General features: G+C 44.7%; 2 protein-coding genes across 3 annotated transcripts in view; one reads left to right on the top strand and one right to left on the bottom strand.

Moving 5' to 3' along the window:
* Positions 1-658: 658 nt before the first annotated feature.
* LOC311499489 (reticulon-4-interacting protein 1 homolog, mitochondrial-like) lies at positions 659-11,003 on the top strand (the record flags this gene model as incomplete). The annotated part of the gene is made up of 9 exons (XM_084560479.1): positions 659-1,276; positions 1,391-1,542; positions 4,494-4,562; positions 5,713-5,837; positions 7,245-7,293; positions 7,427-7,563; positions 8,001-8,184; positions 9,789-9,884; positions 10,824-11,003. The coding sequence occupies exons 1-9, from the start codon at positions 985-987 to the stop codon at positions 11,001-11,003; spliced, it is 1,284 nt and encodes a 427-aa protein (XP_084416605.1). The 5' UTR covers positions 659-984.
* Positions 11,004-11,945: 942 nt separating this feature from the next.
* LOC311499488 (uncharacterized protein) overlaps positions 11,946-21,277 on the bottom strand; it is a 28,121-nt gene continuing 18,789 nt past the window's right edge. For both annotated transcript variants that reach the window (XM_084560478.1, XM_084560477.1), the window contains 10 exons: positions 20,886-21,034; positions 19,542-19,668; positions 18,784-18,813; positions 18,566-18,678; positions 17,946-18,078; positions 16,274-16,413; positions 14,184-14,307; positions 13,898-14,056; positions 13,574-13,733; positions 11,946-12,084 (listed from right to left, as the gene is read on the bottom strand). In XM_084560478.1, coding sequence (XP_084416604.1) covers positions 11,996-12,084; positions 13,574-13,733; positions 13,898-14,056; positions 14,184-14,307; positions 16,274-16,413; positions 17,946-18,078; positions 18,566-18,678; positions 18,784-18,813; positions 19,542-19,668; positions 20,886-21,034 — 1,224 coding nt within the window. In that variant the 3' untranslated portion in view covers positions 11,946-11,995. The remainder of the gene's footprint in view (positions 12,085-13,573; positions 13,734-13,897; positions 14,057-14,183; positions 14,308-16,273; positions 16,414-17,945; positions 18,079-18,565; positions 18,679-18,783; positions 18,814-19,541; positions 19,669-20,885; positions 21,035-21,277) is intronic.

Here is a 21,277-nt window from a genome sequence, read left to right as displayed (position 1 = left end):
ACTTGCATTTTCATGATAATAGACTATTATTGTTTCATGATGTCATGATGGGTTTTTGTGATTGAGCCTTTATGGAGCCACTGCAAATGACTTCTATCACAAAACAAAAAAACAAACAAACAAACACACCACAACAAAAACAAATGAACCATTTATTGTAACTGGACTGTGGTCATTGCTAATACTATTGTATATTTTTTACACAGCATATATATGTATATTTATATATATAATGGACACCAAATTTCCCACGGTGATAGATCTATCTATCTATCTATCTATCTATCTATCTATCTATCTATCTTATTCTCATTCATATGTATAGACAGAATGAAATACATTATTTGGGCTGTACCAACTGATTACATGGGGTTCAAATGTAAGAAAAACTTTTCAAATTATTCAAACATGTATAAATTAATACAGCTTTAAGAAAATATCTACTTGTAAATAGTGAATTGTAAAACCAATATTAAATTACTCATTATTGCCTTGGCATTAAATAATATACCAAGAATAACGGTGTTACCTTTAAAATTTAAATTAAGATCCCCCCCTCCCAACTGTACAATAAACTGAAAAACGTTATTATTTCGTCAGAGCCTATTCTCTTCCACTATTGGCTAGAATACGTTGCTACTACATTCTGATTGGCTACCGCTGTGAGTTCAGGGGTTAGCTTGTTTGGTAACTTATGTGTAGTTATATACAGAAGAGAGGCGTGATATCTGTTAATTTTCTTTTAACAGTCGTTGCTTTTTCAGCTTAACGAATCACGATAACAGCGCACAGATATTCCGTCGCTTATTTATTCAACCGGTTTCGTGCACCTCCGTGTTTTGAGCGGTGACACAAGCTGGACATGCTAATGTTTGCTAAGTAGCCGCCTAGCTTGGCAGCAAGCTAGCTACTAGCTTGGTGAGAACTGTTTTAAATGTCATACTGTATCGTAAACTGACCTTGCAGGCATTGCCAGCCGGAGCCATGGCATCAATCAGGCTCCTGTGCTCGTTCAACACTAAAACAGCAGCAGCAGCAGCAGCAGCAGGCTCGATAAAAGCTTTAGCAGGGTGCACAGTGTGCTCCAGGAGAAATGTCTGCAGTTCACCTTCAAGGCTGCAGAGCTGCATGTCAGCCTGGGTCATTGATCAGTATGGCACTAATGGGGTTTTAAGGTACACAGAAGAAAGCGCCGTCCCCGTTATTCATTCTGCCAGTGAGGTGATGATTAAAGTCAATGCAGTTAGTCTTAATCCACTTGATGTTTCTATGAGGGGTAAGTGTCAACCATGATTGAATCAAGCAAAGAGGTCATATTAAACATATATATGAAATACATTTGTTTTGGGGGGGGGTTTTACAACATACCTGCTCCCTTTCTCCATTTCAGCCGGCTATGGTGCAAAGTTGCTGAAGTTGAGAAGAGATCCATTATCTGTGATGGACAGCGACAGTGAGTTTCCTCTCATTCTGGGTCGTGATGTGTCTGGTGTAGTGGTGGACTGTGGATCACAGGTTACCCATTTTGCTCCGGGAGATGAGGTAGGTGCTGCACTTCACACCGATCTTTAAGAAGATCTCAGGATAAAACGGTGCTGCTTTGTTATTGCTGCTTTATTAAAATACAGCCTTAACACCAGTGTTTTTAAACCTTTCTTGAGCCAAGGTACATTTTTTTTCATTGAAAAACACCACCAACCGAAAATGTTAAAAAAAAATTAAACTCTGTAGCCTATATTAACAATATAAAGTCATTCTTGTCAAAGTGTCTTGAATAGGAATCAAATAAACACACTTGACAATGGCATATTATTTGCAGATAATAATTAATTCGTTTTCAAAAGATGTTTTTTAGACCAATTAGGTGAAATTGGATAATTTCCCACGGCACACCTGACGATCTCTCACGGCACGCTAGTGTGCCGCGGCACAGTGGTTGAAAAACACTGCTTAACACAGTTCAGAATAGAATAGAATCAGAATCAGAGTACTTTATAAATCCTTCAAGGAAATTGTTTTGTTGCTGTTGCTCCTGTAAGGTGACAGTTGCTAGTTAACAGAGCAGATACAATTGAATAAAAGTAGTGCAAAAATATATAAAAAAATAAAGTCAGAATCAGAATCAGCTTTAATGACCAAGTATGTGCACATACAGGGAATTTGACTCCGGTAACTTTACTCTCTTGTACATAAAATCGTTATGTATATCTTGCTCATTAACCTGTATATATGGCCTCACCTGTACATAGGTTCTGATCTGTAAATATTGTCCATACGCTGTAAAAACAACCTGTACCATACTTATTTACCATAATATTTATGCCACGTGCACTTACTGCCTATTGCACTTCTGGTTAGATGCTAAACTGCATTTTGTTGCTCTGTACATGTACATGTGTAATGACAATAAAGTTGAATCTAATCTAATCTAATAAACACACAAACTTAAATAAGTGAAAGAAAATTAAAAATAAAAATAAAATAAAATAAATCTCAATCTATACACATAAAATATAGAATAAGAGCAGATATATACACCAAACCATTTGTAAGATGCGATTAAAGTAAAAGAAACAACATTGCACAAATATTCACAATATACAGAGGTAAGAGGGTTGCAAATAAATTAACAGCGTCTGAAGTGTTAAGAGTGTTAATAGTGACCAACACTCAGTTATAAAGTTTGATGGCCACAGGCGGGAATGACCTCCTGTGGCGTTCTGTGGTGCATTTGGGTAGAATGAGTCTGTTACTAAAGGTGCTCCTTAGACTGGCCAGTGTGTTGTGGAGTGGGTGAGATGAGTTGTCCAGGATGGTCCCCACTCTTGCCAACATCCTCCTCTCTGACACTGTGTTCAAATAGTCCAGCTCCACCCCTACAACATCAGTGGCCTTGCGGATCAGTTTGATGAGTCTATTCGCGTCTGCCGCTCGCAGCCTGCTGCCCCAGCATGCACTGGCCACCCCATACTCATAGGTCCTCCTCAACATTGTCCGTCAGATGTTGAAGGACCTCAGTCTCCTCAAAAAGTAGAGTCGACTCTGGCCCTTCTTGTAGAGTGCCTCAGTGTTCTTTGACCAGTCCGGTTCATCGTCGATGTGCACTCCCAGATATTTGTAGTCCTCCACAATGTCCACCTGCCCCCCCCCCCCCCCCCCCCCCCCGGATGGTAACAGGGGTCACCGGAGCCTTTTTTCTCCGCATGTCCACAACCAGTTCCTTTGTCTTTGTCACATTCAGCTGAAGGAAGTTGTCCTCGCACCATGTGACAAAGTTTCCCACCGCAGTTCTGTACTCAGCCTCCTCACTATCACTGATACATCAGAAAACGTCTGAAGGTTGCACGACTCTGTCTGGTAGTTGAAGTCTGTGGTGTAGACAGTGAAGAGGATAGAACAGAATGCCTTTATTGTCATTGTTCAAACGAAATTAGGTTGACCAGAGGTCCCCCCCTTAGGTGCAGTAGAAGTATTGGAATAAAAAATAAATAAAAAAAGTAAAGGAAATGTAAAAAACTAGAGTAAAAAATATGTACAAAACTATAAACACTAACCTGACATAACAACCCCATTCACACAAAAGAAGAAGTCCCTGTTATTGCACATCACATGAAATTATTGCACTTGTTTGTGAGAAATTATTGCACGGGTGTATTGCACATTATGAGAATTATTGTATGAATTATTGCACAATTCACATTATTTTTCCTTTAATATGTTCGAGTTCTTCAGTGTGTTTATGGCTCTCGCATAGAAGCCATTCCTCGGTCTGTTAGTACTGGCCTTCACTACCGGATGGTGGGAGTCGTATAGTTCCTCATGAAGATAATAATGTTCATGAAGATGATAATGTTCCAATTTGAACTGAAAGTATCAAGTTTAACTTCGTTATCAGTGGGGTTGTACTGTGCAGGGCATTCAGTTGGCACGTGTTTCTAACATCTTGCCCATTTGCAAGCATGAAAAAGTTGAATTAACAACTTTCTGATGGCAAAAGCAAAACATCATAATCTACATGAATGTGAAATTTGCGGCACATCTGCTTTTATTGTTGTTATTACTTATATAATATTACCACATGCATTGAAAAACTGTAAACCATGTCTATTCACAGACATTCACAGAAAGGTCAAGCTCTCTCTGCTCGGTCGCCTCTTCAGTTTGACTCATAACAGCGCGAGACGTCTACCGTGCCGTCTCCCTCGTATTCACATTACTGTCTTCCCACGGACAGAAATGCAATTATGCAAGGACAGCTTAAAGCGAATGTTATTAAATAAGAGAACAATACACCGGTAAACGTTTCCTTGCGTTATATGTACTATTCTAGTATTTGACCGGTTCAGGAAAAATCTATGGTAACGTCTGATGATGAGAAACGACAAGAACAGTTGTCTGGGGGCTTAATAGCCGATTAACTGGATTCGGAGAGTGCGAGTAGGCGGTTAATTTGAGCTGTGTTCACCGTGTTAAATGTCATTTCTATCTACCAGGTGTGGGCTGCTGTTCCCCCGTGGAAACAAGGCAGTCTGGCAGAATATGTGAAGCTGACAGAGTATGAGGTGAGTTACAGGGTCTGTTTTATCAATGCAGGAAATTGTTATACTAACTTTACAGTATATAACTGAATGCTTGTCTATACTAAAGTCCTGTTCACGTGGGATTAGTATTACCTGGGGACAGCATGTGCTCCTTTGTGCTTCCACTGCACTATATTCCACTTGAAAACCCCAATGACGTGCTGCATACTGCTGTTGACTAGGCCAGGTATCTGATGTCTTCATGTTGGTTGGTAGCGATTATTCTTTGTTTGGTTAGCTGCTGAGCGGGCCATGCAAGCCAGCAGCATTTGATTAGCTTATATTAATGTTTGAATTTATCCTCTGCTGCTGCTCTGTGGGCATACAAGCCAGCAGCATTTACTTAGTTCATTTAGATTGTAGTTTAATCGTCATATCACATGACTGTTGGTTTGGTAGGGTTTCTCAGTTGGACAGGGCCTCTAAATGTGTTTTGCACAAGGCACAAGGGATTGTAACATCTAATCCTGTGTAACTTTTGCACCACAACGCTTTTTGACAGATTTATTCAGTACTCATTAAAATGAGCTGCTATAATTGCCAGGACAGCCTCAGTAACTCTTGAGCAAGAAGATGCAACCTATAGAGCAGTGAAGGAAGCAAAATCCAAACAGAAAACACAGGCACAAAATTACAAAGATTCCTACGGGATTGGGAATCTGTGTTTGGATAAATATGGCGGGTAATGTGCTGTGTAATTTTTGCTTTACCAGTTACAGACATGGCCAATTTGCACGGGATTAAACTTGCAGTCAGTCTCTGTAATTAATACAAATTACCAGAGATCCCCAGGTAACACTAGCCCTATAACTTTTCTGCCAGTACGTTTTCAAACAAATGGGAAACACTTCATAGAGAACCCCTGATTAAACTAAAAAGAATATATTGAACAAATGTGTAGATGAAGTGCACTCTGTCATCCTGCAGTGTAAAAGGTAATTAGGATTAAGTTTGTTTGGTTTCCTGCAGCAGTTAAAGGGACACACACAGGTTGCCTTGTGTTTTTCTTGCTGCGTCGTGCTTCCTTTATTCAGCTAGCTTCCCCTAGCTGTGACTCTGCTAAATTATAGAATACATCTGTAACTACTGACATTATGGTCACTGACATTGTTTGTCTGGCTGTTTTTGGCAGGTTTCCCATAAGCCGAAATCCCTGAGTCACACAGAGGCGGCGTCCATCCCTTACGTAGCCGGCACTGCTCTGTCAGCACTTGCCAACGCCGGTGGGCTCTGCAGAGACAGCTCTTCAAATAAAAGGCAAGCATCAGATTGATCCTGGAAAACATTGTAGTGGAGCTCTTTGACAAGGTTGCCATTAACCCATTTAGGCCTAAAGACTCTTCTGTAAACCCCCTCTCAAAACCTGAGGTTTTTCAAAATATGTCAACGCTTACTAAAACCTTAATTTCTCAGGCTCTGTAGCAGATAAAAACATGAGATAAAAAGCATTTGACAGCTTACTTCTTTGGCTTTCAACTTGACTGACTTGCTAGGGCATAATCTTCAAATGCATTTTTTTTAAAAATCAATAAACACCAAACATTTTTAAAATTTTGAAAATCAGTAAAGATCTATTTTTCCAATTACTTCGTCAATATCACTTCCTTCACTTGAGTCAGCCATGACGGATCGCTAGCACGGTGTTTAAAATTTTCGACCAATTGAGAGCAGACTTTGTGCAGTAAGGACACTGTATGGCAGATTACTGATCCCCTTGGTTCAGGCTACGAATTTGTTAATTGTTGTTCATATGTTTATTATGTTTACCCTCCACCAGGAGTAAAGGGACGATGTAAGAGAGATGTGAAAATAAGGACAGGAGTGAAAAAGTGTTTTTTTTTTTTTTTATTTATTTATTTTTTTTCAAACTTACTATACGGTAACTCTCTTTCAGATTATGTGTTTATCCTTGTATCTGCTCCCTGGTGGAGAAGTATAGGAATGTTTTATACTGTTGAAAAATTGTATATGTAAAATGCTGAATATTGATATGTGGAATCAATAAAAAAAAACGTTAATTAAAAAAAAAAAAATTTTTTCGACCAAAACATACTGCACGTGTAGGCTTATTTCGACCAATCACAAAGCGTTTTATTAGTCACATGAGTTTAAAAAAAATCCCTAAGCATCTCTGTCACTCACCCCAAGAATATTTCAGCCAATCACAGTGCATATAATTGGCCATGTGCCTCGAAAAAGACGACAACGCTCAAAATGACACAGACGCGTCTGCCGGCCTTAATGGTAACTACGCACAGATGCGTGATCCGGTCTGAATGGGTTAATACACAGAGCATGTGAGATGTGAATCAAAGAACTGCTGGGAAAAGTCAGAAGTCCCTGAATATTGTTACACATTTTAGCCCTTGCATTAATTCTTCTTTCAGTGTGGCATTTCCTGTTGAGAAATTAGTTCAGTCCTTTTAAACTACTTCACTCCAGTAGTAGTTGAACTGGAGCACTGTTTCATTCTAATTGGCATCAGAAGGACTTTAAATCTAATGGAACTCCCACTCCTCATCCTCCAGAGTAATTGCCTCCAGTGCTGCAAATCCCCCCCCCTTTTTTTTTTTTTTTTACCCCCTGAGGCTTCTACTTCTTTTTGCAGCTTGGCTCACACAGTAATTGAATGACCTTCTGGGTTGGTGGGCTTTCTTCTCCTAGAGTTTTGATCACCGGAGGATCCGGAGGTGTCGGAACATTCGCCATTCAGGTAAGTGAACGCGTACCCGCGCGGCCGTGCCCGCGTTTGCATTCGGCTCTTTATGAACCCTGTACGAGTGTAAGGCCCCTCGCTGTGTGTATATATATATATATTCCTGTTTTCTTTCTCTGTGTTCCGCCAGCTATTGAAGGCTTGGGGCGCACACGTAACTGTTACCTGCTCCCACAACGCCGAAGGCCTTGTGCGAGGGCTGGGGGCAGACGAGGTGGTGGACTACACGGCGGGAGACGCGGCCGAACAGCTACGACTGATGGAGAAGTGAGTGTTTTTTATTTTTTTAGGAATAGGGAGGCTATGAAATTGTGTGTAGAGTGGTTACCTTATATTGGAGCATAATGTTCTTTACTAGCGTCAGAGTGTAATGACGTATCATTAGAGTCAGTGAAACTCCAGGGAAGGTGCTAATAGAAAGAAATCATCTAGATTCAGCGTGCTCCTATCCCCCTTAAACACCCAAAATGTGGTAAACATCTTCCTGTCAGCGCGGCACACCTGCTCACTGACTCACTTTCCAGTTTCCATGGAAACCGGGGGGTCTGAGTGGATGCTGGTTCACCTATTTCAAAACTGGGAACCCTTTGCTTTAGCACGAAGACGTAACAATTAACATTCCCCTGCGTTTAAATGCTGCACGCACCGCACTCGCGTAATATCACGACAAATTTAAAGCTTTTTCTTTGTCACCTTTTCTCTAGGTTTGACGTCGTTCTGGACAACGTGGGCGGGGAAACGGAGCAGTGGGCGACGGACCTGCTGAAGCCCTGGTCTGGGGCAAAGTATGTCACGCTGGTCACGCCTTTACTCCTCAACACTGACTCCATGGGCGTCTTAGACGGGGCGTTTCAGGCCGGCTTCACCCTGCACAACAAGGCCTTTCAGGTAAAACGGGAGCGGACGGAGCTGATGTGAAAGATGAGTATCTGTCTTCGAAAACAGAACCGGCTCTGCCTGGTTGTTTATTTTTATGAAATGCACAGAGACTTGTATTTCTTATGAAGCCATTAGCGTGGGTGTGGACTCCAGATGCTCCCAAACTGAAAAGGCATACTTGATCCTCTGTGGCATGGGAAAGACAACATTGTGTAATGTGTCTACGCCTGTTCCAGCCAGCAGAGACTTCAGCTGCGATTCATTTCCATTCAGTTGATCAAATGAGGTGAAATTGGGAGGAAGGAATCATGTTATTACATGACTTAGCTTCGTAGCATCATATTCTACCTTCAGCACAGTTCTGCTTGACGCTTCGGGGCGTAATAAATCTGACCATTCGTAGGCGATGAGGGAATTTTAGCGTCATGGGTTCGCGTTCCTGCATTTGAATGAGCTTCATACGGTCGTGTGTACGCGCTGCCCCTTCCAGCTGCTACGTTTCATGGGTACATGTCGTGAGTGTGCGTAGGGGATGAACAGGGGAGGACAGGGTGGAGCTGTTTTTGGGACTGAGTCAAGCTGTCCTGGGCAGCGCAGGCTCTGGTGACAGCACAGCTGGCAGTGTTAGAACTGGGTGTGCGTGGATGAGACGGCGTGTGAGAGTGTGGGCATCAAACCAGATACGGTGTGTGTGTGTGTGTGGGTGTGGGTGTGTGGGTGTGTGTGCGCGCTCACACGAGTTTGCCGCTGAACCAGCAGTATTTCGTGTTTGTACAGATTGAGGTCGACTGTCTCCCCCCCCGGCAAATACCAGTGTTTGTGTGTTTCTTGCCAAACCTCCGCGCCCCTTTGTCCACGGGAGCAGCCAGCTGGTCAGCTTCGGCCGCAGCAGTCACACCCTCAATGCCCAGCTCTGGACGGCATTCATCTGGGACGTGACAGCGCGACTGAGCCCTCTAGTGTTCAACGTCTTATCAGCGTCGGTCACCAAACCAAACCAGCAAGTGTGTAGTTTTACACACACTGATGTCACTGATAGTATCAAATATCATGTAAATATCAAGCAGCTGGCTTTTCAGATTAGTAAGCGGAGGGTTATTCATTCCTTTCTAAATGAGTTTCGGATGTTTGCACCTGCTGCTTCTTTTACCTTCTCTATTGCAGGAAAGGAATAGATGAAGCTACCAGTTCCGGTTCCATTTAGGTGTCCTCGTAAGCCGGTGTGCAGACATGCTTTATGTTTTTGACTGCACCTGTGCTCATCCTGGTATGCTGGATTAAAAATAAAAGCTATGAGAAAGGTTCAATGGGAGTTTTTCCTTTGTAATAATGATTAAGTGGGCGAAACTTTGTACCAGTTTTCAGTAGATGTATAAGATTTTAGGAACCATTAGCTACCATATACGTTTATTCCAGTGAGACACTAAGCTGGTGGTTAGTGGTAACACATGTTTCTGACAGAATAATGAGAAACTTTAAACTTTTGACTAATGTATAGAGATCTACAGAACTTTGAATGCTGGCCTCCATGTATTTTCTTACCCAATAGCCATCTTCTGTGCCCTATTTATGCAATCTACTCTAATTATGCCTCTACTCTGTTTGCCTCTTAGAGCATAATATCAGGTGGAGTCTTCTACAGGTGGGCATTCTACGCTCCAGATGGGCCCGCCCTGGATGAGGTCAGCAAGCTTGTGGATGCGGGGAAGGTACTGCGTCACCTTATTATTCATATCATGCATGCTTGCCATTCAGAGAAGCCTTTATACTGACAGAATGGGGAAGGTGGAAATTATCTCATTTGCACTTCAGTCAGAGTCTGAAATTCGTGCAGGGCTGGAGATCATACGGCACCGGTGACTACGAGCGCACATGCCTCCCGTCAAGGCTCCCCCGTGGCTTTGTTAAGGAGCGTAGCGTCGCATTCTTGCCACGCCGGTCGGTCGTTTAGCCACTGGGCGACCGAGTCGGGCACCAGGAGACGGGTGAATGGATTTTTTCAAACAGTGCTGAGCAGCCATTCGCGAAAGCGCGCGGGACCTCTGCCCCTTTGTCCGGGGGCTTACAGCAAGCGGCACGCTCAGACCAGTGGCGGGAAGCTACAGACACGCCACCTCACAAACACACACACGCACACACACACACGCTCTCTCGACACGTCCCATTCGCGGTCAGGAGTGTGGACGGTTTCCAGTGACGCCACCGCGCTCCCTAATTCATTGTTAGCGGGGAAGAGATGCTGACCAGAATAACAAGCCCCGGGCCGCTTGTGTGGCGGGACTAGCGCAGGATTGTCCAGCCTCATCACATTCTGAACCCCTCCCTCGCGTTGTCACATTTGCAGCTATGAAAGCAGAGATGATGAAGCATTAGGAGCTTATGGGCCTGGAGTGGTTAAACATCTCTATAAATTTTGCATTGAGGGAAAAAAAAAAACTCTTAGACCTGAGTCCAGTGCTCTGGTATAGAGCTCCTAATGCATCGGCACTATTGGCTTCAGCTTTGTAATTATGTTGTCAAATAAAGCAGATTCCAAACACATCTTTAACCTGCGCCTGATAAGCTAATCGTTTAAATTCGTCCTCTTAATTGCTTCCCGTCACACCTCTTAACGTTACGCTAACACTTCTAATTCTGGCTCATCCCAGATCCTGCCCGTCGTGGAGGCGCAGTTCCCGTTCAACCAGGTGCCTCAGGCCTTCCAGAAGCTGGAGCAGGGCCACGCCAGAGGGAAGACGGTAGTCAGGGTGGCTGAGGAGGAGGAGGACGGCAACGGACGGGCCGAGGAGTCGGCGCAAGAGGTGCGAGAAACAGCCGAGCTGAATTAAAGAGGGGTGTCGAGATTCCCTCTCGCGTTTACGAGGTTTGTGCTCGACCGCAGCGGACTGTATTATCTAAAGGGTCGTGCAGCCAACTACAAGCATCGCCTGAACTTGTACTGGGGGCATGCCAAAGGTTGTTGTTCTTGCTTATGCTGCATTCATGCCATGCTGAAGATGTTTTATGAATTACCGACTGCTGATGAATGAATTATCGGCTAGACGGTAACGGCTTCTTTCGGGGGAAACTTGTCGAGTAGTTTGGCAGAATATGTGTTAAGCCTCTTCTACAAAGTGAAACACAAGCAAGTCGGGTAACTTTTAGTTTTCTTTTGTATTTATCCAGTGTCCCTGTTGAGTAAATTTACATGGTGACGACAACGAGGATGTGTCTCAGTTGAACTTCTGGCGAACAGATATACTCCAAATTATTACATTATTTTCCACAACCATGTACAGCTCAGTCTACAGTACTGTGTGATGTATTTAAGACATTCATTGACAAAAATAATTTTATTATTCTGAAAGAAAAAAACAAAAAAGCCTTTTTTTTGTGTTGTATAGTTTGGATTAAACAAAAATAAAAAGACACAAGCGGTGCAGTATTTTTCCTTTTTTTTGGTTTCAGTGTCGCATGCAGCTGCAGTGTAAAGCAGCATCTACTGTATAACATAATAATACTGTTTAAATTAATTAATAATCAGGCAGAAACAAATTTATTCCACGAAAGGACAAAATATAAACCTCAAGGGGGGGGGGGGGGAATATTAGAGGAGGTTCAGAGCACACCGCTCTTATGTTCTGTGGGTATTAATACATTCTCATGAAACCACTCGTCGCTCTGCAGGTTGACCTCTTCATCGGGCATTTTATAAACTCCCCCACGCAGCACAAGGCCGAACATCTCCGATGACGTACCCGTGCAGGAGCACTTGTCATTGAGCGCCCGGTAGAGCCGCGGCTCCGACAATATCGGTGATCCAGTTCAGCAGTTCACGTGTTCATAAAATCTCCACGTTCCACCGTTGTTGGGGCTTATGTGGATCGAGGACGTTCAGAATCACTTGGTTTTTGTCGTAGTGGTGGCCGCCTGGAAGAGACAGATGTTTAATTTGTGTGTTTAATTTGCACGTTTTAGACGATATTCATATGCAGTCACTTGTATACATTTAAAATCCTTTGTACCGTTCCTTATTGGGTCTGAAAACTAATCCAGAAAATTATGCAGCACTGTACTGAAGGGTTCTTGGTGTTTGTGCACTTGCATACTCTGTCCACTAGGTGTCAGTAATTGACAGTGATGCAAAATCTCTATACACAAATACCCAGCTTCTCAATGTTCAGGGATGTCCTCATAGGAGGTTAGATAAAAAGTGGCTACTACGATCCTGTTGGTAATACGGGCTTGTTTTGACCTAAATATACTTATTAACACCGAGGCGTTGCATTCCAAGCAGAAAGTCAACAACTCTAATGCCAGCAGCGTGTGACACCGGCATGACTTCAGCTGCTCAACTGTATTATTGTTGCATAACACTGCGAATGTTTTCATCTACAGTGACAGCTGGCCGGTTTAGTAACAGCACCGTCTTATTACTTAGCAATGCTGTTGTTACGCTTAACAGAATGTGGTTTGGTATGGGGCTCACTGAAATAAGAAGAGACTTCTCTGTAAAACGCGTCACCTGGGTTGCAGAACGTGTTGCTCGGAAAACCAGCGCGCACTGCTCCGCAATGTCAGATGTGCAAGTAACCCGTGCCACCTGAACTAATGCGCTCACATACGCCGTGCGTCTGGGATGATATCTTTTGAACTGGGTGCCAGATGGTTCCTCCAGGAGGACACAACCATGACAGTCCTCTTTTTCATGTTGGAGATTTAGCTAGCTTTTGTGAACCGTGTTCGCCGGCTGTGGTTTACAAAGGTATTCCTGAGCCCAGGCCGTAATCGTGACTGTTGTGCGGTGCCGGCTGAAGGCTCAAAGATCGTAGCCACTCACTACTGGTTTCCAGCTTTGTCCTTTTAGGCACAGAGACAACACAGTCTTTCACAGAGCGGTGCACTTCTGAAACACTCGCCGATCAGGCTGCATCCCGCTGGGGATGGCTGCTGCCATCAAGGAGTGTCATTGCTATGGGGTTGGGGGTGTCTGGTCTGGTCTAGGTGGGTGCTACATGTCTAAGTAACATCCACAGGAATGAATGCCAGGTCCAAAGTTTTTCCCAGCAGAACATTGTATTGTCACAAGATCGCCAAAGTTGTTTACTTCTCCTGTCAGTGGTTGTAATGTTGTGGCTGATCGGTGCGGATTTTCTAATGATTGGCAGATTTTTGCATTGAATTTTTAATTTACGAACTTTCTGGGGATGGGGTCGTAGAGGCTAAATAATGCCTGTTAAGTGAGGAACATGGAAACATAGAATATTTGGCTGACCCTGAAGTATTATATATACATGACTTATTGCAGCATGCGTTACTGATGCTAAATATCCAGGTTGCAAATCATAATTATCATGTGTATTTTGATATTGAAGAGAAATAGTTTTATGTAAACATCACTCCAGATACGGACGCTCACCTTTGACTTCCAGGACGAGATCAGAGTTGAGCGTGTACCGAATAAAGCCCTCAGGCGTGATACTCCACAGGACCTCGTCGTTGGGCTCTGGGCTGACACCCACTCGGCTCCCCGCTATCGTGACGCTGCCACTGGGACTCAGGCGGCATTCCTCCAACAGCTGGAAACGGGGAGAGATGTACAAAGATCAAAAACAAGTTGAGAAGAGGAAGAAAGACTAAACCCAGTCCGTCTCCACTCTTAGCCTTGACCTGGGTTAACCCCTCCGTAACTCAGTGTTGATTCTGGTCTAATATTGCAGGAGATGAAGTATAATAATGGTACCTTGCAGTGCAGGTGTCCATTCTGGTAGAACCAAATCTGCTCAAAACCGTCCGTCTCCTCCGTCTCTTGTATCCGCATCAGCTTGATGTCGTCCAAATCCCCGGTCACTGACATCATGAGCCCCGTCTGTCTGTTCCTCAAACGGAAGTGCACTTGCTTCTGCTCGGAAAACACATGCAAAGAACTGATGTTTCTGTTTTTCTAAAGCACGGATCAAGTTGGTTTCAAACACTTGAGCCACTGCGGCGCAGAGCTGCCGTATTCCTAGTGGAGCATCAGCGTATACCTGTATCAGGGGGCGGAGGGATCCGATTTTCTGCCAGCTGCTGAACTTGCGCCAGTCTGGCACCTCACCAGGTTTCAGCAAAATCTGAGCTCCCCGGTAGTTGATTCCCTCATAAAGCACCCACCTGATGTGAAGGGAAAAACACAGTCAAGTCTCATGTGTGTTAAACAACAACAATAAAACCAGAGACACTTCCTTATCAGCTGTTCTGTTTGCACTTTGGGCCGAGTTTATAAAAAGATAAACAGTCTTTCTCTTTTGTTTTCATGTGATATTTCCGCATCTCACATCTGTCTGCGTGGACACGGAAGTTAACCTCTTGACAACAAGCTTGGCATAAAAATATATTATCATATTTTTCACCTCATTTAAAAATAAGAAAGTGAAATTTAGTTATTAGATTATGAGATGCTCAAAAGAGACCAATAAGAGAGCTGAGATAAACAAAAATGAACCCATTACCCCTGGATACGCCATATGGGTGTACACCGATCAGGCATAACATTATAACCACCTTCCTAACTTTGTGTAGGTCTGCATTGTGCCTCCAACACATTTGTGACCCATCAGAGAAAGGACATGGGTCTTCTGAGGGTGTCCTGTGGTGTGTGGTAACACAGTGTTGTTAGTGGGGGGCCTTTGGGTCCTATGGGTTGAGGCGAGGGGCCTCTCACAGATACTTTGGTATCTAGTGAATGTTGAGCCCAGGTCAACACTTGCTGTTCTTTATGTTTCTTGAGTTGTTCCTAAAGCGGTTTTTGTGTGTGTTCCCATGTCAGGCTGCATCCTGCCATCCTTCCATTGCTATGGGGTGGGGGTCCCTGGTCTGGTCTGGTCTAGGTGGGTGCTACATGTCTAAGTAACATCCACATGAATGAATGCCAGGTGCAAACGTTTCCCAGCAGAACATTGTATTGTCAAGATGGTCAATGCTATTCACTTAAGTGGTTTTAATGTTGTGGCTGATCGGTGTATATCGCTCTAAGAAGGGAGAAGAATTTTGTTGTTTTAAAAATTCTGTAATGATTTTTTTAGAGGGCCCATCTTTCTGTGATTTCTAAAACATATTTAAATCTAAATATTGATTGTTCCGGTGGATAAACTAAAACTACCAGGCCGCTGATGCTCGTCGATAAAAAGTTATTCTTTGCAAAACAGTTGTAGTTCTAAATCTTCCCTACAGCACCTGCCATCCTCTAAAAAGTGCTGAGCTTCACTCCTGTCCATTTTTTTTCCCCCCTTGGTGCTAGATGCTGCTTCTTAACTCTGGTCTCAAAGGCCTGTCTCTCCGGCTGCAGGAATGTGTCACTCCCGAGGCAGCTCTGCCTCACTGTGAGCCCTTTATTTCCTCAACACGGACTCGCACCTACGGTCTGAATCTCGCACATCAGCAGCAGGTTTCCATCGCCGGCTCGTCCGTCACTTCTGCCGCGCTGTAGCGTAAGACGTGCTGACCGTGCGGTATTTCCGAATCTACAAAACATCGTGCCCGAGCGTAGGGGCCAAAACTGCTTCGCCTCGCGAAAATAATCACATTACACTCACCACTTCCTCGTCACGTGCTGATTTGTCACGTTAAAATCCACACACAGACAGTTTATCAGACAGCCACTTATTTTGTCAGACATCCTTATTGTTGCCTTCTTTTGTCACCTCCAAGTCTCACATCTTTGATTTTACGCACCTTGCTTTGTCTATTGACATTTATCTGCTTTGTTGTTACAGCAGCGAGACACCAAGAGGGTGTGGCAAGCCACACGCAATGGCAAGGGTGCCAGAAAAAATGCCTCAGAAAATATTCAGCACAACAGAGGATAATGTCTGAGTGTGAATTTGGAAGTGACTCAAAAATAGATCAAAAACTACAGGGATTTGGGGCGAGGAGCAGCTGAGAATCGACTGAAGGACGTGACAGAGCATAATAGAGAATATGCTTCTGTGTTGGCTTTCAGAAAAGAAAGAAAAACAGCACAGTGGGTCCAGGCCGTCACACAGAGACTGTCACGCATGAACCCGTCACGCAGACACTTTCGAGGAGAGCGCGTTGACGGCCGGCTGGCTGTGCGCCGCAAGATGTAAAATGTACTCACATCCCCCCTTCCACCAGCAGGGACTGGACCCGTCCGCAGCCTCCAGCCAGCTGAAGGTTGACGCATCCATCCGTCAGAACCACCCTCTTCCCCCGCAGACCGCTCCGCTCAAAAAGAGTGATGGACGGCAGCGAGAACTCCTGCCAAGGGGGGGGGGGGGGGGAGAGAAAGGACAAGTACATTAGCAAACGCCGAGAGCTGCAGGTCACGCAGGTGGAAATGAGGGCTATTTTGAAGTTGCCCTGGAAACGGAGCACACTCACACCTTTCTGATTCATGCCATTTCTGCTGTCTGTTGAGTGTCTGTGTTGAGTCTGAACCGACATGTCGCAGGTCCGCCGTGGACAGCGGTGATAATAATGGATTTTATGTAGAAGGGCGAGGGAGGGAGGACTTTCCCTAGCAGATGGTGTACTGTGGTTTGGGATGAGGCGACTCAGATCCACGAAATAAGTTCTGTCTCGCTGCTTCTATAATTAAACCTGTTAATGTGACTTTCATTCAGAACGCAGCGTCAACATCTGTTTTCAAAAGGTTACAAGCCCTTTCACACCCCGAGACTGGAGTCTGACTGGCTAATAACGGCTCGTACCATTTATTGAAGGAAGGGAACATGATCAAAACAGATTCCTCCGACTGCAGGTGAGCATCCGGTCATTACAGGCCCAGACATGCGAGTTTCAGGTGAGCACCGACTCTAGATGTTCCTAAGAAGAAGCCTTAACTCTCCACCAGTCATTTGATGAGCGGTGAGTCCGACTGCCTTTTTGTTTTTTGGCTATGTAATTGAGTTTTACTTTACGACTTTATTTAGTTGCTGGTGCTTGATCATAAGCATAACATTATGACCACCTTCCTAATATTGTGAAGGTCTCCCTTGTGCCTCCAAAACAGTTGTGACTCATCAGAGAACGGACATGGGTCTTCTGAGGGTGTCCTGTGGTGTCTGGCAACAAAATGTTGTTAGTGGGGGCCTTAAGGTCCTATGGGTTGAGGGGAGGGGCCTCTGTGGATCATCCCACAGATACTTGATCAGTTTGGGATCTAGTGAATTTGGAGGCCAGTTCAACACCTTGTGCTGTTCTTCATGTTTGTTTGAGTTGTTCCTAAAGCGTTTTTGTGTGTGTGCCCGTGTCAGGCTGCATCCTGCCATCCTCCCATTGCTATGGGGTGGGGGTGTCTGGTCTGGTCTAGGTGGGTGGCACATGTCTGAGTAACATCTACATGAATGCCAGGTCCAAAGGTTTCCCAGCAGAACATAGTATTGTCACAAGATGTTATTCACTTCTCCTTTCAGTGGTTTTAATGTTGTGGCTGACATTTATGGACATGGCAGAAGCGTTTACCACAAGTGATCTATAAATCTGACACAATACAAGCCACAGTAGATTACACTGTTCTTACTGAGAGCTTTGAGAAGCACCTCACAAAAGATACTACAAATCTCTGTAGGATCAAGGATCAAGCCGCACAGACTGACTGTTAATCTCTTCAAGACAAATGACGGCTTTCACAATGAAAACACATTTTGTCCCTTCCTCCTTAAACAGTCGTCTCTTCCAGCTGCGTATGAAATCTCTGAATACAGTCTGGATCAAAAAATAAACCTCTTTTAGCAAAAGCGGGGCGTGGGTGTGTTTAGGTGCCGGGGGAATTAAAAATGAAGACTCACAAAGCCGGCGGTCTGCAGCGACAGGATGGAGGGGCTCGCGCTGGCACAGCCCATCGCTCTCAGGTCCGGGTAGCTCCCCACTTCCAACACGTACATCTTGCCAGAGAAGTCCCGGCCCTCGAATGCCATCCAGCTGAAGGCAATTTGCATAAATAAACAGACACAAGGAGCACACAATGAAGCCGACGTTCTGGATTGATTGAAAACCGTCCACATGATCTGGGCTTTAGATCTTAGTATGCGCATCACATTACGTGCTAGCAAACAGAAAGCTATAACATGCATGATAGGCTAGATTATACATGCTTGAGGATGATAGCCTGCAGTTCTTACCTATTGAAAGGGCTCAAATTGAATATGGAGGCTTCATTATAACAATATAATACGTGTAGTATATCACTACTGCTGCCACATGGGTTTTAGAAAGTGGAGCAGTGACAGCCTGTAGCAGAGTCTGAGTCATAGATATATTTTAGTAACGTGAGCAGCATGCAGCTACGACTGTAGCAGATCACCTTGGGAAAATCTACTCCTAAAGGTTGCTGCAAAGTGTTTCCAAACCAGCGGCGATTCAGCTTAACGCACATTAATAACCCGCCGTGTGACATTTTCCCCCTCACCTGCCAGCCAGGACCTTGCAGGAAGCCACGGAGAATCCGTCCTGCAGGGAGGCCACGCCGTCCTCCAGAGCGACGGAAGAACCCTGAAAGCCTGGATCAGAGAAAAGCTGCACCTGAGGCACACGCGGAAAGGACAATATGAATGAGTCACCCCTTCGTCCAGGTAAGACGGTGCGGTCTCACAGCAAGGTTATTGTTTTTTCATCTTTTTTTCATACCTTGAACTTGGCGGCGTTCTCAAAATCATCCTGAAATGACACAAAGGGATTAATCAGACTTATCTGCATGCACTTAATCACAAGAGGGTCGTTTAAAATGTGCCTAATTATACATTATATAACTCCACAGCCAGCGTGGGGCACCGGTGTGACAAACTTTGCTTTATAATGGAAGCCAAATTACTACCTGTAAAAACGTCTAATAAAAATACTTAATGACTTCTGAGCGCAGCTGCGACAGAGGACTTCCACTGAAACGTCTCTTTTTCCTCATGTTTGTTTGAAACCAAAACAACTCGGTGATGAGTCACCTCCGTGATCTAAGATGCTTTCACTTCCAGTCTTGTGACAAGTATTTTCCCCCTCTCTCTCTCTCTCTCTCTCTCTCTCTTGCACTGGGCAGATTGAATTATTCTCGTTACGCCTGTGCCTCATGCTCCCAAAGATAATCTGCCGCGTGGAGGGTGCGCCTGTCACCCTGGAGATTCCTCCGCTCCGGCTGAAGTTTGGGACGCAGTCACGAGTGCGAGCGTTCACGTGCCGGGGGAAGTGAAAATCTGGTTTCCAAATGCGCGTCTATTAATCACTGATCAAGCTAAACATGAGACTACCTGAAAGTAATTGCTCGAGCAAACCCGCAGACCGCTGTGGTGATTGAAAGTTAAATATCAGTGGAACATACTGCATATTAACCGGGCAATTGTCTCGCCCAGGCAAAACCGCGGGATGCCTTTCTCTGAGTCACTGCTCGCTCTTACCATCACGACAGGCATTACTGAGCCAATGGAGGGCTGCAGGGCGCCCCAGTCCTCCGGGCTTCCGTACAGGCCTTTCTCCAGGAGGTAGGACTCGCCACAGAAGCCTGGTTCTTCAAACACAACCCAGCTGAGAGAATGAGGAAAAAGAAAAAAACACAGGAACACAATCCCCCTTTTAGTTATGCAATGACATTTCATAATTGAATGTTTTTTTTGCATTCTATTTTAATTGGTAAGGAAACACGGCCTTTGACGCGCCGCACTCGCTAACAAAGACAACAACAGAATTGCTTTGAAGAGGCCTCTCGTTCAACCGTGTGTGCCAGCTATTTCCTGGTCCCGGTCCAAGTTGATAATGGCCTCCCACGTGGTAGCATCTCAAACAGTTTCCCTCTCGGCAAATGCGGCATTCACTGTCTTGCGCGGCTCAGCTTAGGGAGCCTTTGTGGACCCGTGTTGCGTCCTAACACGGAAGTCGACTAACAAGCCTCTCTCAGAGGTTCAAAATCAAAACGGCGAGACAGCCAGGAGGCTCGGAGGGGCAGCAGCGTAACATGGGCGAGGCCGCGCTGACTAATAACAGGATAGCGCCGCGGCAAGAATAACCTTGCAGTGTTGTGAGGATCCGGTTTCATAAGAAAAACATTAAATTAAAACAAAAAAAAAAAGAGGACCTAATGTTCCACTCTACATTATTCACCACTGTTAACCTCTCCCTTGGGTGGCAGTAATCACCATTGCATGTCCTGCATTTTGTTATTCTCATTTGCTCCTGGTTTGTTTACTCCTGCATTTCTTTCTGCTGATCACAGCACAGCAAAACGCAGCATAAACAGACCCAAATCTTTTACTTTTTCCTGCTCTGTGTAGTAATACAGGCTAATGAGGCGAGACATATGCAAATCTAAACTGCATTCTTGGCTAACGATGCTCAGGCGTCTGGTTTCCAGCCTCCTCCACGCATGAGTTCACGGCGCACTGTGCTCTAAAGTCAACTTGGAGTGACAGGAAAAAAGAGGTGTGGCAGACTAAACATTAGCGCAAAGAGCAATCTGTCTCGGCCTGTCAGAGTGGGCGTGGCTGCCTTTCCGCTACGCACCTGAGCAACTCAGAACGGCAACAGACCACAAGAATTTGCAGGGACCGTGGCCTCAGCTAATGATCTGGTTCAGAGGCAAGCATCTGAACGCACCGAGGCGAGCGTTACCCTGCGTCAAAAGCGTTATTCATTAGAAACACAGCGCATGCATTTTATCCGAACAACCCCAGGAGAATAATAATGATGTATTCTGCTGGATTTTGGATTTACAGATGACTAGATAATGAAGGTCGTATGTCACTTACACGCCGCCGGTGACGTCCACAGACTGCGTCTTCATGCCGTAGCCCGTGTCCATGTCCATGTTGCTAACGGGCACCGTGAGGTCAATGTTGGGTCCCAGGTTGCCAAAATCTCTGTCGCTGAACAATTTCAGGTGTGGCGTCATGAAATCCTGGAGCAGTAAAATAAAAAATAAAAAGAAAAAAAGAAACATACTAGTGAAGTGAAAGCCATGTTGTTGTTCTTTGAAATCATAATCACCGTTACATAAGTGGTTGTCGGTAAACACTGACATCTTTTTTTACTCCTACGGACGGTTATGCCAGATGCAGCTTGTTAAATCATCAGCACTGTATTGTGCCACCTGCATGTGGCTGGCATCCAACGGGCGCGCTGAACAATGGCTCGCCTCAGA

The sequence above is a fragment of the Chelon labrosus genome, assembly GCF_963514085.1.
Source record: "Chelon labrosus genome assembly, chromosome: 14".
Lineage (NCBI taxonomy): Eukaryota > Metazoa > Chordata > Actinopteri > Mugiliformes > Mugilidae > Chelon > Chelon labrosus.
Note: the sequence above shows the minus strand (reverse complement) of the source record. Positions and strands in the feature narration are given on the sequence as shown.